Source organism: Hermetia illucens, chromosome 3 (assembly GCF_905115235.1).
Source record: "Hermetia illucens chromosome 3, iHerIll2.2.curated.20191125, whole genome shotgun sequence".
Lineage (NCBI taxonomy): Eukaryota > Metazoa > Arthropoda > Insecta > Diptera > Stratiomyidae > Hermetia > Hermetia illucens.
Window position 1 is genome coordinate 143,966,705 of NC_051851.1, and position 16,057 is coordinate 143,982,761.

At 43.5% G+C, this 16,057-nt stretch overlaps 1 protein-coding gene across 1 annotated transcript in view; it reads left to right on the forward strand.

The window, feature by feature from the left end:
* The window catches only part of LOC119652173 (nuclear receptor subfamily 2 group E member 1), a 37,245-nt gene extending 21,820 nt beyond the window's left edge, over window positions 1–15,425 (forward strand). Inside the window, exons 4-5 of the mRNA XM_038056118.1 lie at window positions 13,241–13,977; window positions 14,075–15,425. Coding sequence (XP_037912046.1) covers window positions 13,241–13,977; window positions 14,075–14,560 — 1,223 coding nt within the window. The 3' untranslated portion in view covers window positions 14,561–15,425. The remainder of the gene's footprint in view (window positions 1–13,240; window positions 13,978–14,074) is intronic.
* Window positions 15,426–16,057: the final 632 nt, after the last annotated feature.

The window sequence follows — 16,057 nt, forward strand, 5'->3', positions numbered from 1 at the left end:
GGCTCTTAAGGAGCTATTTTCCACATCAATTTGTCCTGAGGTCCATTGCTTGACCCCTTGCTAGATGTAGGGCCCCCAATATTTGCCATTAGCCGACTTAAGGCTGAAACTCGAGCAGCAGTCTCCTTCGCTGTTTCGTTAATTTTTTCGAAAAATATTATGGTTGAAGGGGTAGAGCATCACCCTCTCAATCTCGCTGCTCTGGGTTCTCATTTAAGAAGTTTCCTCGCATGTTGCCCGGTAAGTTCCACTACAATAAGTTTTTGGTGACGAGAATTCCACACATTCGTGCTTCATGGTCTCTTCCACTTCGATCTTTTCTGTGAGGCAGTCAAAACTTTATATTTCCACACAACCAGAGCTGACTGTTCCATAAACCGCACCTTTGGTTGTTGTCTTTGTACATAATTCGATAAGGAATTTGCCTCCCTTCATCTTCCGAATGGAAGACACTTCAGCTCTGCTATCTTCGGGTTTGATCTTATAATGGATCCCGCTAAGGACTTCCGCAAAGGTCTTGCCTTCGTCGGCTTAATAAGCAGTGCTGGTCTACTCGTCCGTCGTCTCCCCACTCTTTTCTTTAATTTGAGGCAGAGGGTTTTCTGGCGGCGCTTTTTGTTGATGTCTCTTGTTCCTCTTTGCTTTCTCGTTTGACCCCTAAAGTGGAACTTACTGATTGAAGTCTCCTTCAGATGCGCCTTTTTCTTTTCAGTTTTTCTTTAGTTCGCTGTGCAACGAACTACCCGCGATCCGTTTAGTATTTTCTATGCTCTCAGAGGAGAGCGCAATTACTTTTGCTGATATGCCATTCAGGAGTTCCTCCAGTTCTACAAGCCCATTTTTCCCGTCTTTTCTGATATTCTTCTGTAGGAACGTTGCAGACATCATGTGCTTCAGAACTGCTGAGAATTTGCTGATAAGCTTTTCTTCTTCGGCTTTTATAAGGACAGTCGACTGAATTCCTATTCGGTTTATGTTTGAACACAATTGCCCAGTTTCTATAGTCTCCTCTGCGCCTCTTCCTGGAATGGCTGCACAGCATGGTGCTGGGGTTGCCATCTGCGCCCTGAGTGTTGCATCAGTTTGCGAGTTTTCTTTTTTATTTGGCTGTTGACATCCCGGTGTCCCATCGGGTATTTCAGTCTTTGCTGTCTTCTTCCTTCCTGCTGCACACAAACACAGCCTTTCCATTCTCGGCAGTTTTGTGAATTTTTGTTCACTGTTAGTTTTATCAGCGTATCGTATGCAAGGGAGCAGGCCGCAGCAGCCAAGAAGAGTTGTGCCCTCAGGGACAAAGTCCCTACCCCAGTTTCCGGTATGAAGCCTGCCCTGCGATTAGCTAATCCCAGAACTTACAAACGGATCAGTGCTCACTTGGGGCAACGTGGTCTATTAATACAGGTCCAATGCACACTATCCGAACAGGGTCCTAAAGGGGCTAACAACTGATACATGCCACAACTATTACTTTGGCAAGCAAGGCTCATATCATATCATTGACGTCGCCAAAGAGTTGTCGAGGGCTCTAAGGACTACCAGCGAGTCCGGTCATTTACAGCACGCTGTTCACCGAAAAACAGCGACCTCTTAGAGATCGCTGATGACCCTGAGAAGCTCCTTATACGAGATGTTATTGACAAACTGAAAGGTTGAATGTTTTCCCGAGCTGTTCTAGAAAAGGTTGCACGACTGGACAATCTGAACGCGCTGCTTCATTACCTCGCGTTCAAGGATGAGAGAAAAAATTTGGACGGGAGAGTGTAGGTGAGTGTCTGGAAAAGAATGTGTAGAATGTGGATATGTTCGAATTAACGAAAAAACGGGTGGTAGAATTAGACTTGCAGGATTTAGAAGTGAGGTAAGTTCAACGAATCGCGAGTTATGATAGAGAGCCCATCTCCAGAGGTAATATTTAAATTTAGTTGTAGTGAAGTTTGGTGGGAAAGAGGCTCCTCCATAGGTGTTCGAGCTGAAGCGCCTTTCTAAGATTATTACACTACCGTTATGAAAAAAAGATGAAAGATTAACGTACCTTTACGGACTGCAGATCAATAGAGAGACAGGAGGAGAGGGCGACCTAGGCACAATGTGTGGCATTTATAATAATTAATAAGTTTGTTTTTGTTTACATACATAAACTTCGTTTTCATAAAGAAGAAAAAAGTTATGAGTCCTTCGAGGTGTTGCGATTTATTTAAGACTGCAAAAGACGACCAAACCATCTGTTCAGTCCCTCTTCCTTCCTATGTTAGTTAGGTTATTACTTCCTCAAAAGATTCTATACACAAGAAGGAAGGGGCAACAATGAATCCTTGATGACATCAGACGCATGAACATAACATTGCAAATGAATGTACCCACGTCCTCCTCACCTGAAACGTACTGCATCTGTAACGTCACATATGCGTGCTATCTCACGCCATCATTTCCAAAATAAGAACTACAGCCACCACATTCTACACCATCCCCGCCACGACCTTAACATGCCCTTCATTTCAAGGACTTAAGTTATATTTCACTTTTGCCCCTCATTCTTCTGCAGTCATTACATCATCGGATTAATCTTATTTCACTTCATAAACGATTTGCTTTCATCCTTCGTCTGTCGGGGCGGATAACTTAAAGGATATGTATGTCAACTTCACCGGCTTCTTTCCTCATAGTCATTTCGGTCCCGCAACGAGCCTGTACCGTGAAATCATCGAATCCTCCACTACAACCAGGCCAAGTGGTTGCAAGGAGAGAATATAAATTTATCGAAGCGGAAGACTCAAATGTGACACTCTATTCATGGGGAGCCTTGGAGAGGGGCGGGACCTGAATAATCGACGACTAAAATGCTCACATAGGCAACAATTTAATAGGAGATAATGTTGCTGTTTTGGTATCCCCCTAAAGCCTAGTCAGCCTTAGAAATTCCGCCTCTTCCCAGCTAGCAGTCTTAGAGTTGTAAGGAATTGTCTGCAGCAAAGAGGTGGCCCCCAGTAAAGACCATTCAATGAATTCAATCGAAAAGCTTTTCGAGGCCGACGAAAAGTCCTTCATAAGCTTCAAGGATTTTTCATGGATCATTTCGCGTTAAATATCTTTTCATTTTTTTCCTGTCTGTGGGGGTTGATAATTTTTAGAGAATGTTCTTTCCCACCGCGACTTTTTCTTCTCGGTAAAGATATGTTTTTTGCTCTGCAGGGAACAAGGGAGAGAATTTGGACAACTTTTTGTTGGTATCTGCAGGACGCTATGCTTCCCTTCGAAGATACTGGAGAGGGTGTAATTTCACGGTTTAAGTTGAAAATTGATTTGTGGAATGAATAAACAGAGATCATGACTGTGAGATACCTGGAATCCACCAGATGTTTTCTCACGGTGCAATTAACAGAGCAGTAGTGATGCTGTGATGCCATTATCTTTGATAGGTATGGATGGGGTACTTTATAGGACGGGTGGATGTGAAGGGTAATTAACAAATTTCTAATTTATAAGAATAAGGATAAAAGAAATGAAGCAAATAGTTTACGATGCAATGTGAAGTGGAGGGAATTTGAGACAAATGAATGTAACATCCACAGGACACTCCTGTTTTTGATTGAAAAATTGACTGAAATTAATTAGGCAATACATGCCTGTGCGCCTTTTGCAGGATATGCATAATATCCTATAAAACTAGGGCAATGAAAGCACATCGTACAATTCCCATGAACACTTTCGATACGTCTTTCGTTTTCCCGTGAATTTCAGTTCCTTGAGGGCAACTGGAAATTCAATTAGTTTCGATATCTGGCGCAAAACTTTGGCGGTACACAACCACATTTAATCCCATGAAATTGTAAAAGGGTGAGAAGCACTTCATCTATACTTTCAGGACGAAGTATATCATATGAATTCCTAAGTGCTCATAGAGGCTCCTGCACACACAAGCTCCAGCTCACACTAGGGACGCACACTTCAGCATTCCAACTTTGCGTGAAAGAACCCGAAGAACGAATCAAAGGCAGACCTGGAAAACTTTTGTGATCCTTGCGAAACTTTATAATTTTGCTATGGCGTTGATGTTGACATGTAAAGTTTCTTCTTTCGAGATTTTGATGATTCCTTTGCATGGAACTTTGGCCTCGTTTTAGTTGGGAAGTTAGCAGATATGCATGGGATGGTTGTTTGGCGCAGGAGGTATTCTCAAGAATTTGGAAAGTTGTAACTTGTAATGGTGGAGGATGGGATTTGTTGACAAATCCTTCTCGTTAGTTTTCGGCAAACGTGAGGTAGATATGCAGATAATATGTAAATAAGGTAATTGTAGTTGTAGTAGGGAATAAATAAGGGAAGGATCTTCAGCTTGAGTAAGTTCTTTGTTATGTGTCTCTTATGAACTTCGATGGAATGCAGGTTTCGTAAAAATGTATCGAAGCTACGGAGTTGTTGTTAACTCTTCTCTGTTTTGGATAAAAGAGAATTAGAAAGTCTCACGGGACTCGAAATCTATAAATAAATTTAAGTTTATCGGCTAGAGCTCGTGTACTTTGACAAGAAAGATGGTCCTCGCCGAGGCTGTATAGCCTATTTAGGGTCTTGGTCTTTAGAATGCCCTTTCTCCAACCATCTCGATCCATATATCGCGTACTCCAATTTTTAAATCTGAACAGTGATGCGCTGTCTTTGCTGAAAGAATCTGCCAAGCGCTTGCGTAGTTTTCCTACCGGTGCCCTCCCTTGGAATACCCTTTTAGGTATCTGAATGGCGTCCATACGCAGGATATGGCAAGCCCATTGCAACTTTATCAATTTGTACATTTCAGGGTCGTCACATATTTGGTACAACTCATGGTTGTATTTGATTCTCTATTGGTCAACCTCTCGTTTAGCTACTATTGTTCTCCTTAGGACCATCCCTCCCCCCCCCCCCTCCCCTCGAAGGAACTGATCAGTTTTTAGGAAGTTAGCGTTAAGGTCTAATTATCGTTTTATATAGTCAGAGCTTTTCAAATCGATAGAATCAAGTAGAAGGTCGCCATTTACTCCTTTTTGGGATGAGCTTTAGATCCCCCCACGCACTATTCTGTGCCAAGTGCCTTTGGGTGACCTAATCGTCTAGCATCTTCATAGAGTGAATTCTGGTGAATGGCGTAGCTCGCAATACAATTGTCGCCCTTTCTTAATGTGTGATCTATCCACTGCCACTTCCGCCTTTTGAAGATAGTGCGTACGAGTGCCAGGCCTGTGCACCGACCAATTTCTTCGTCAACGTACTCCGTTGATAGGACGGAGACAGGTGTTGATGAAGGCTTAGAACTTTTAAGTAACAGTGGGTTTCGCTTCCCATGTGCTACTCCTATATAGCAACGCATAAAAAACACTAGCACAGAACAATTTCAACTTGATCTTGATGTTGAGATAACTGCATTTCGCGATGCGCGAATGACTCGTCAGACTGAGAACCTTAGTTTTGCTGGTGTTTATCTTCAGTCCAACTCTACTGGCCTCTCTTTATAAATCCAGAGCCATTTGGTCAAGGTCCACCATCCAGTGAGAGAGAAAACAGATGTCATCATCTTAGTAGCGTATTTGAGGAAAGATGTCATTGTCCATTGGAGACTTCCACATCTTCCGGACCAGGTGCTCTTTATTAGATTCTCGACGATTATCCTTATTCTTAGGCGTGTTTCTCAGTATATCTGCCGTTGTGCTCGAACAATATGCCACCAATACCGAGCAGATGTTTTCAGATCCCTCCTTGGAATTCAGATCACCCATCAGGATCACGATGTCACCCTTATTAAGCCTCTCCTGAACTGCGTTTAATAGCTAGCTTCTTCACTATATCGCAAGTCTCCGTTGGTGCATAGCATCGTAGAATTGTGATGTTCCTTAACCTGGACTGGAATTTTGCAGTTAGAAGTCCGTCAGAATTAGTAGAGCGGGCCTTGTAGAAACTGTCAGAAGCAACCCGACACCAAATTCGCATCTACTGCTACGCGGCTTTCCAGAGTACAAAAGCACATTGCTATTAGTGTGGTAAGAGGGAGAGAAGTACTCTCCAGAGTCTCACCATCTTACTTCGCTCAGGCCCAGAATGCCCAGCTTATATTGTTGGAATTCCCGCTCAAGTTGGAGAAAGTAAGCGTTCTGAAGACCCTTCCTACTGCTGTTGAGGAGCGTGAACACATTCCAAAAACGAATCATAGTCTGTTGTCAATAACGAAAGGTCTTCAGGGTGAAATGAATCCCCATCCGAAGCGTTGTTGATGTTTTAGTATTGCATGTTGCTAGCAAACAAATTTCTATCCCTTTTAGTCGCGTCTTATGATAATTGGACCTTTGAAGCTCCAACTTACAGGGCGTAAACACGAAATTTAGCACATAACCATTTGCCATGAAAAAATAGCCGTTCCCACTCATTTACTCGCCATCGTTGACGGTTCATGCCAATGTACTTCAGCTCCCTCCAGGATTCTCCGAAAAGCTTTCTCTCTTTCTCCACTGTTTTGAATCACAAAGCCTTCAAAGGTCAATGTGTGACCCATCCCCTGCCATTTCTACCTTCTGATTAACATATATGTAGGATGTAGCCCGCACGATGACATTATTTTTTGTTCGGGGTTGTATCGGGCTAGAGTATAGGGTTACAATAGCACAGCGGAAATATATGCTAACATTCAAGCGTTATTTACGCCTCGAGTGAGTTCGGTGCTATCATTATCATAAGTAACGCTATCAAGGTATATCAATGGTCAATGTCAATAGGAAGAGTCCGAGGACCCACTGGCCTGAAAACGTCGATTCTTTTGCTATTTATTTTCCTTCTTCAGAAGATATGTCCCGGCCCATTGCACTTCCTACACGTCTTCCCGTCAGCATTATTTTAGTTACTATTTTGTTTCAGAAGGGAGGGCTCAGGACAGAGGTAATTTCCTGCTCCAGAATCCTGTTCTGTTTTTAAGCCATCGATGAAGAAGACATCAATATATCATCCCATCATGCATTCTTTCGGTTCATCTCACTTTCCTCTATATTTGAGGATAATTTAATATCTTCTACCAAACAGATGTATGCGAAGCGGAGATTCAGAAGGCATTGCCAAAATTGGCTTCAGTTCTCCCAATTGCTCTTCCAATGCCCTGTGCTCTAGTCAATGAGCTTCTGTCATTGCATTGCTCTGAATAAAAAAATCAACGGGCTGAAGATTGAGTAATGCATTTAGAGGTTGTCATGCTCATGACATTGGTAATATCCACACTTACAGTTCTCTGCAATAAGGCTAGCTTAAAGTCTGTCTGACTCCGTGCAACGGTAGGCAATCGGATTGCCAATTAACCGTATTCTCGTCACCAGAGTACTAGCCTGAAACTATTGGACATATTGTTTCGGGCTAACCCTCTCGCTCTCCATGCTTAGGGAGCCTGCACGTCAGGAAATTCCTTCCAACGGTAGGGGAGAGGAGGAAGGGAGTTCTAAGTTCAAAAAGCTCCTTGCCATCCACTGGCCGATATCATTTCCCTTCGTAAGAAGGAGAACCAGAATGTAATGCACAACACGACCTCATCTGCCAGCGTCGCTAAGCATTGCCTGAAGAGAACTTCCATGTGTCTGCATAAAGTTGTTGACGAATCCCATCCCTTCGCGCACATGAGAAAAAGGTGACATCCGCGTCATCTGTCTCCCCTTTGAAGGACACAGAATTAGGGGATCGTGTCTTTCTAATCTTGTGTAGATAAGACAGAAAACCTCCATACCCACTTAGAACTAATTAAGGAAGTAAGGAAATAACTAATCTTACCACGCTTTCGATTCTTTAGTCGAAGAAGATCCTAGCCCACTTTACTGGTCCAATCCCACAGATTTTGTTAAATCGAACCCATGGGTCTCATGTACTAGAAATAAATGAGGGCAGTACTGTAACTTTGTCAGCCTTGCTACCAGTAGAAATGAAGAGGCTTTGGCAAACCTTTAGGTCTAAACTGCCGCTAACTGAAGAGTCTGCTGCTTCCAGTCAGGATTTTCCCGGCGGCGCCACCGGCAGACCAGCTGTAATGGGGTTTTCAGTTCCTCTCATTACGAAACACATTCTTTATGGTATGGTAGTTATGGTAGACACTGAATGCAATCTCTCCACCGAAGTGGAGAGAATGTCTTTCACAGATTTATAGCTATTTAAGATTTTATCTTTCATTGATGAGCAAAGATCTTTGATGGCCTAGATTTATGGATAAATCGAAGTAGTAACCCTGTGAAAATTGTAGGTAATATGATCAATAGTGGTTAACGCAAGTGGTATTACCCGTATAGCAGCATCCGGTTGCTATTCTACGCGTTAGTGCGCATAAGTCGTATCCAGGTTCGGAAATCTGGGGGAGGGTCTTTTTGGACACTTCAGTCTCCCACAATGCGTGGGAGAGCACCGGAATCTGAAAAACAAACTATCGCCTGGATCTGTCTAAAAAGACGTCCAAAACTAAACTGAGGTAGATAGAGGTAAGTTAGTGGTCGCTCCGAGGGGCTCAATTAGTGCTGTGGTGCCCCGTTTCGGTGCCACAAATATCTAAGACCATGACTGCTGTGAGAAGAACAGGGGAGCAGTGTCCAGCCAGCTCAATCTTCAAAACCAGTCTTTTACATTCACGAAGAGTAGTTGCTCCTAACTCTAAAACTAAAAATCTCTTTAAGGTTCCCAAAGAACTGTTTATCTAGCGTCCGCAACCTGAATCTAACTTGAGCTGGGCAATCGGAAAGGAGGCGCCTTAGGGTTTCTCCCTCCTCTCTGCAGTGCAGGTGAATGCAAATTGTGGAATGTAACTAGAGTGTGAAGACATGGCCTCCTGGATGTCAATTACCCGTGCAGATTGCCGGTATGGTTGGAAAGTCAAGATCAAAGTGTGGCATAGTCCGTTGGGAACACCTAGAGTTCCAGAAGCACTTTGTATAGGATGTTACTATGGCTGAAAAGCTTCGCTGCCTAATATCCGCGTATTTAATTTTGGAGGTCTACGAGGAAATATAGGAGTGCATTGAGAGTATCTTCCGGACAGGACTGAATAGCCTGTAATTGCCCACTCGGTTTTTTGAATCCTGTTAAGCTTGGTTTCATGAAGGATAGTAGCTCCCAAACTGTACTTCATAATTTTACTGTACTTTTGCCTGCTTCCACACAATAGAACCGTATGTTAGAATAAGACGAACCACAGCTGTATACATCTAAAGATTCGTTCTCGATCTCCCATTTCCCCTCCTCCTCCTGCTAATTACCTCTTGAAGAACGAGACTGTGGTACGCATCCAAAAGGAATAAACTCCAGTAAACACCACATGCCACGGCACAACTCTTCCCTGCTGTTTCTGTAGTATGAGTGGCATTATTCCATCTGGGCTCCCAAATTTACATATATGCTTTATATTGCCAATAACCTAGTCGATTTTATCCTCGGGAATTACTAATTTGATAATCTCATAAGACCACGTCTTCATATCCTCTAAGAAAGGTTCTGACTCACTGGCAAGGAGGTGTTTAGGAACAAGCAGCACCAGCGTAGCATCAGAAGATTCCGTCAGGGGCCTTCCGACTTTTAAAAAAGAATGGGCTCCTATGTTCGTTTGACAGAATTTTACTAAATCTCTCAGATTCGCTGGAGCTTTCTATGGGGAAGTCCAATCAGGACCGCTTTTTGCAGTTTCGATGGCTGATTTGCACCTCTGCGGGTAGCCCTTGTATAGCTACTAGTATTTCTATCTACTGTAGATGTTGGAGACCTCCCTGGTCAGCTGCGTGCGTTTTATTTGAATTGCAACCTATCAACAGGTTGGCCGACTTTACTCAGATGGTGTGCGTCAAATATTGTCGTTCTTTTGCTGGAACTGATCAGAGGTATGCCATCTAAGTGATGGAGATATGGTCGTTCTTCGCTCGTGCTCGTTCTAGTTTGAATCCCGTAAGGTCATTGGAACTTAGGTCCGGACTCAAAGAAGCATGTAGGCTTCTCCTGGCGAAGATATACGCTCTAAGTCTGTCCCGATCAGTATCTCTTATGGTGTAGAGTAAATTGTATTATTTGCTTTGGAGCTTTTTGATGGTTCGGCCTCCTCCGATCCAGTGTTGTAGATTTATCTGCTTGCCTAGGGATTTCGTCAGTCCCCGTCGGACCGTCGAACTTTATTTCCTCTAACAGCTCGCTGGTGCTTCGAATGGATCCTGGTGGTCTGCCAGTTTGGCGAGCCGGAAGTCTTTCAGCATTGCATTTCTGACTTTAAATCGTCGTTTACAATTCACCTTCTCCAGTGTCTCCAGGCGTTTGCTATTTATGCTGTCAATGCGCAAGGGCAAGCTTGTCCTTATCTATGCGGATCTTTGGTTAGCCACATGGGAGCGACCGGTCTTCTGGGAATCACATCGTATGAGACAACGTTGAACCTTACGCAGTCCCAGGCGCCGCTGATTTTATCTACGTACGAACGGGGAAAGTCCCTGGCAAATTTGTTTTCACATGCTTTGACATGGAATCAACGGAACACCGGGAAGAAATCAAAACAGAAGTTGTAATCCCCCATTTCCCTTTGCTGTTCAGGAAATCCTCGATGACCATCTCCGATAGCTTAGTCTGGTTGAGACCTTCGGTGTCAGTTTATCGGTAGAGGAATTACCATTTGCTAGTCTCACTTGTAAGTGAATCCTGGCTATATCGCTGAAGCGTTTCGCAATTCGTGGTTCGTCGACCGGCCGTTGTTGTTTCACTGTTTGCAGAGGTTGCTTGGCATCCGAGCACTTACATGGTGGTGGGCTTTACCTTCTGCTGGTTTTCCAGGCTTTTTTGTTGTATTGTTCGACAATTGCCTTATGTTAAGCGAGGTTGTTTTCATCCCTCTCGTCGACAGTCCTGGCCTCCTTATTCTTGGTAGTCTTGTTCGATGAACGGAAGGGGTTGAGGGCTGTACTGACCGATGCGAGTGATGGCGGGCGTAACGCGGATGAACTGCAATAGCGAAATTCCAAGAAGTTAAGTATAGTGTGCGTCGTGACAAGAGAGAATTTGCTCTTGCGGTGGTTAGGTGAGCGAGAGATTCCGCAGCACGCAATGAATTCGGAAGTGTATACCGCACCACGAAATAGGTTGCATGGCTCTGTGAAGGACGGTCTACCGCGGAGAGTGGAAAAAGAGGATGATCATTAACATTTTCAAGAAGGGTACCTGTTGACAATTCGAGGGCTATCTGCGTTCTTCCTGCTTTTAAAAAGGTAATAAATAATCCTGGAACGCGTTAGAACCATCTCGAAAGCTTGAGCGGCAGAGACTAGGTCGATTTTCGCTCCGGATCCTCTAGTATTGACCACATCAACCTACGAATCATTTTTGGTGGAGTACGTGGAGTTTCGATCTTTGCTGCACCTGCCCTTCATTGATTTCGAGAAAGCTGTTAACAGCGGAGTATATCTGGCGTGCTCTCCACAGAAGGGGCATTTATGGAAAACTAATGGCTATTATCAGAGCGACATATGATCAAGTGCTACACGGAGGATTTTGAGGTTCAAATCGGAGTCCGCCAGGGTTGAATCTTGTCAACGATATTATTTCTTCTTGTTATCGGTTAGGTTCTTCATGCTGCTTTGTCCGGAGGATGTCGGGGCGTTCAATGGACTATAACATTTTTCCTCGTTAAACACCTCGACTGCCCTGATGACATCTGGTTGCCCTGTCACTGGGACCTTAGAATAGAATAGAACTGGATGTTGCCCGATGCATTGACAGTTCTAGATCTATTTCGCTGCCTTGCCTAAAGTCAAGTAAATACAGTTATCTCAAAATCAAGATCAAGTTAGGGTTGTGTTGTGAGAACTTGGTCGGCGCACAGGCTTGGCTCTCGTTCGCCCTGTGATCGGAAGACAGAAGCGCAGTGCATTAGCGGCTACACCATGCAGTGGAATCCACTCTCCCAAGATGGCCAACAGGTGGGTCACCCCAAGTGCACTTGGCGCGGAATAGTAGAGAAAGAGTTCTGACGTCTCAGGAAACCGTGGGGGGAGCTTAAGCGCCTAGCATATACAGATTCCGCATACTAAGCTCCCCATTATCCATGCATCTATCAGCGCATGCGAATCCGCCTTGGCTTGCGGTCCTGTTGGATTTTTTTCTAGTGCAGGGAGGAACCAGGATTTGAATTCGGGGTGTGATATCGAGGGATTAATGCTCAAACATAATTTAAGCTTGATAGCCCAAAACCTAGGACGCGAGTAATGTAAATATAGTGAAGACTTCCTACTTTTAGCAACTTTTGGAGACAAGAGTACAAGTACTCTGGGAGTGAGGTTATCTGAGGAGTTGGAGCTCAATTTCTAGACATAAGATATTTAGATCCTTTTCGTCCTTCAAATCAAAGTTATTCTGCGGTGTTTCCATTTGAGCCTTTGGGTCTGCCTTTATTGAAATAATATTTTTAATGGCGGTGAGTGATGAGTTTCCACCTGAAAAACTATCCAAATAAGCAAACAAAAGCTGTCTACCACTATCCTTAACTATCGTACTTTGTCAAAAGTTCGCTACCTTTATTAATAATATCAAGAATATCTCCAGACCGTCGACCACTATGTTACCGCTCAAAATTCCACGATGCAGTACTCCATGTGACCTCCTGTTCACATATCCTCTGTTACAATTAACCCTGATGTATGCGATTACGCACCAGTACACAAATTCAAAGGACGGATTTTCGCGGCGGAGTTTTATCCTTTCAAACAGAGAATGTTCGCCCCCAGTTTCTACACAGGCAAAAGTGTAATCCCCCTATGGGGTGGCAGGGTCGAGAGAATGATGCGTGCATGCAAATTCAATAAAAAGCTACTATTGGTGACCGGACATGATATTAAACTGCAATTTCGTGTCACATTCGCTTGGATGCAGATACATGGAAGCCAGAGTGAAGGGTTGGTGGTGATGGTGAAACCGGGACTAGAGGGCAATTGAGTCTATTTTAATCCTCGTGTATGTCAACACACCACCTTCAACTTAGGACATGACAATTTGGCATTTGTATTGTTAGGGCAGTTTGTGATGACATGGTAGAAGCACGTATCGGAGCTTGTGATGAATTTTCCCATAGTGGAATTTAGTGGGGATAGAGAGAGAATGTATTGGGTTGGAAGAATGAGGCTTGGTAACTAATTGAAAGCTATGAATTTAGGAGTGCTATGAGTACTTCTACTTTAATTAAGAGTGAAGAGAAAAGCTAATTTGACTTTAAGATTTTTAAAATGTCTCCCCACAGCTGTTCAACATGAGCGCGGACCTCGAAAACCGAAAATCCCTCACATGCAGCACGGCTCCAATCCGCTTCAGCATCATAATCCGCATCTTCCTATGTCTCTAGTCACCAATGTTTCGGCGTCGTTTAACTATACTTCTCATATCTCAGCAGCGGCTCAACGTTCCGGTTTTCATCCCCATCATCCTTCTCAGCTACATCATCCCCATCACAGTCAACCGCCTCCACTGGGTTTTGGGCCTCTACTTCCAGCCGCTCATCATAGTCTGATGGATACCCCAAAGCATCCAGATCATCCTCAATCCTTCATTGATCTCACTGCCTCGAACAACAACGATTTTTACAAGCCCTTGCATCACCTCTCGCCGTCTCCAACGCATACTATTCAGAGTATATCGAGTGTTGGAGGACCGGCTTCTGAAGAGACAGGAAGCCCTAGACTGAATGTTGAAACTACCCCGTCAACTACTCCCCCAGCACCGCACAGCGCTAGACAGAATGGATTTTTCGAGATTCTGTTAAATCCGGACAAATGCCAGGAGTTCATCCAGTATCAGGTTCATAATTCAATAATGTTTCCGCCCTTGCCCCACTCCCTCATCGGAATGGATTCGAGACTGCTGTCCTGGGAGATGTTACAGGAGACTACGGCCAGATTATTGTTTATGGCGGTGAGATGGGTGCGATGCTTGATGCCTTTTCAAACTCTATCAAAGAACGATCAACATTTGTTATTACAGGTATGATATCGATGTTAACTTAAGGATAGTAGAATCCTTTCACCCTTTGACTTTACCACATATTAATCGGAATTGTTTTTTGTTCATTCTCAACCAGGAGTCATGGAAAGAGTTATTCCTTCTCAACCTCGCACAGTGGAGTGTACCCTTAGATCTAACACCAATTCTCGAGAGTCCCTTGATCAAGGAACGAGTCCTTCAAGACGAGGCTACTATAACAGAAATGAAAACAATCCAAGAGATCCTTTGCCGGTTTCGACAAATAACTCCGGATGGAAGTGAAGTTGGTTGCATGAAGGCCATTAGTCTTTTCGCTCCCGAGACACCTGGGCTTTGTGATATTCAACCTGTTGAAATGCTCCAGGATCAAGCTCAATGCATCCTTTCTGACCACGTAAGACTCCGATATCCGCGTCAGCCTACCCGGTTCGGACGTCTCCTCTTACTGCTTCCTTCTCTCCGCACCATCAGAGCATCCACGATTGAGGCTTTATTTTTTAAGGAAACCATCGGCAACGTTGCAATAGCCCGGCTGCTGCGAGATATGTACTCCATGGAACAATACGGATCAATTGATAAATAATTATTGTTCCCAGGAACAATTGGAAAAGGAAAAACAAATATCGATGAATTTTCATTTCATGCCTTCGAATATTTTCTTTTTATTTGCTTCAACCCCCGAGACCGAGCTCTTCCACGAGAAAGCAACGGCATCGACGTCCCACACGTCCAATGGTTGGACGACTTCTGCCGAAGGACATTTCCTACCCTTATCAGGGCGTTTTCAATGTTTTGATTTGTCGCCGAGCTGGTTCGCGAGAAAGAGGAGACGAGTCCGCTACACTTACAAGTATTGCATTGTGAATGGAAGAAAACGCAAGAAGGAGTGAGGAAAAGTTATCCTTTTTTTCGTGGCGCAGGGCACAGGTAACTGGGAGTATGGTAGGCGATTCCTTTTTGAAAGGGTGCCACTGTGTAATCAGAAATGGAGTTGAAGATGAAAAAATAACTTTGCCGTGAGCGTTTGTATGTCATATGTGTGCGAAGATGGTGGGAACCACCACATTGTACTCAGGATCTGTGTAGTCCTTGCCACTGGAAGCCACTCAGGTGTCTTACGGATTAATATGATTGCATTTTTTTTGCGTTTTGGCGGAGTATTTTGATATCATCATAGTAAAACCAACCCTTTCCAAGGAAGATGGATAGTTGGAGCTACGGAAGATTTGGTCGCATGAGTTGCGGTTTTAATTATTTATCCGTGAGGGATCTCACATTGATGCAGCCCCTCTTTAAGGGAGTTACAGATAAGTGTTCGAATATAACAGTTCACCCTTCGTGGTAAAATAGAGATAATCAAAATGTGTATAAATAAATAATGATGAATTTATAGCAAGGATTCAACGCAGTAATCAAATGTATTTAGTTCAAGAATCTGAAAAAGGACAATGAAGATAACTGTTGATGTGTTTATAGCCTGTTTAAAGTGTTTGTAAGTTGCCTAATCTAGTCAATAGTATTTAGGTATTTAATGAATCATAGTCTCTATCGATATTATTATATCGTAATATATGAATACTAATAAAATATACTTAAATTTAAAAAGGACTCAAAACTGTTTTTTCTTGAATTTGTTGCCAGCTATTTTCCGTGGGTGTAGATGGTCCCAAGCTAGTTCAAATCATCGACAAACTTCCAGGGGGATCTTAAAAAGAAAATTCGGGGTTAGGATGAAAATTACGCAAGCCCTTATTCTGAACCCTAGAGAAAACTCCGAACCCTCAAGAAAAATCAGGGGGAATCAGACACTTTCCCTGCCTGTCATCTGGCCTGGATTAAAGACTTAGTCTTTCGCGATGAAAGGTGGTGGTTCAAATTTCACTGGTGGTATAAGAAGGGGGTAGAATGAGGTGATTTAACAAGCTTCAAGGTCAAGATTCAATAGTGGCAGGTTATCCCATCGATCATTATTTCCGAGTTACAATAATCTGACTGGTTTGCTTAAGGCTTCATTAGACGCAAATCCCTACGTTTCTCGTTAGGAAGATGTGCAGCCTAGGTTGGAAATAAGTTCCATTGA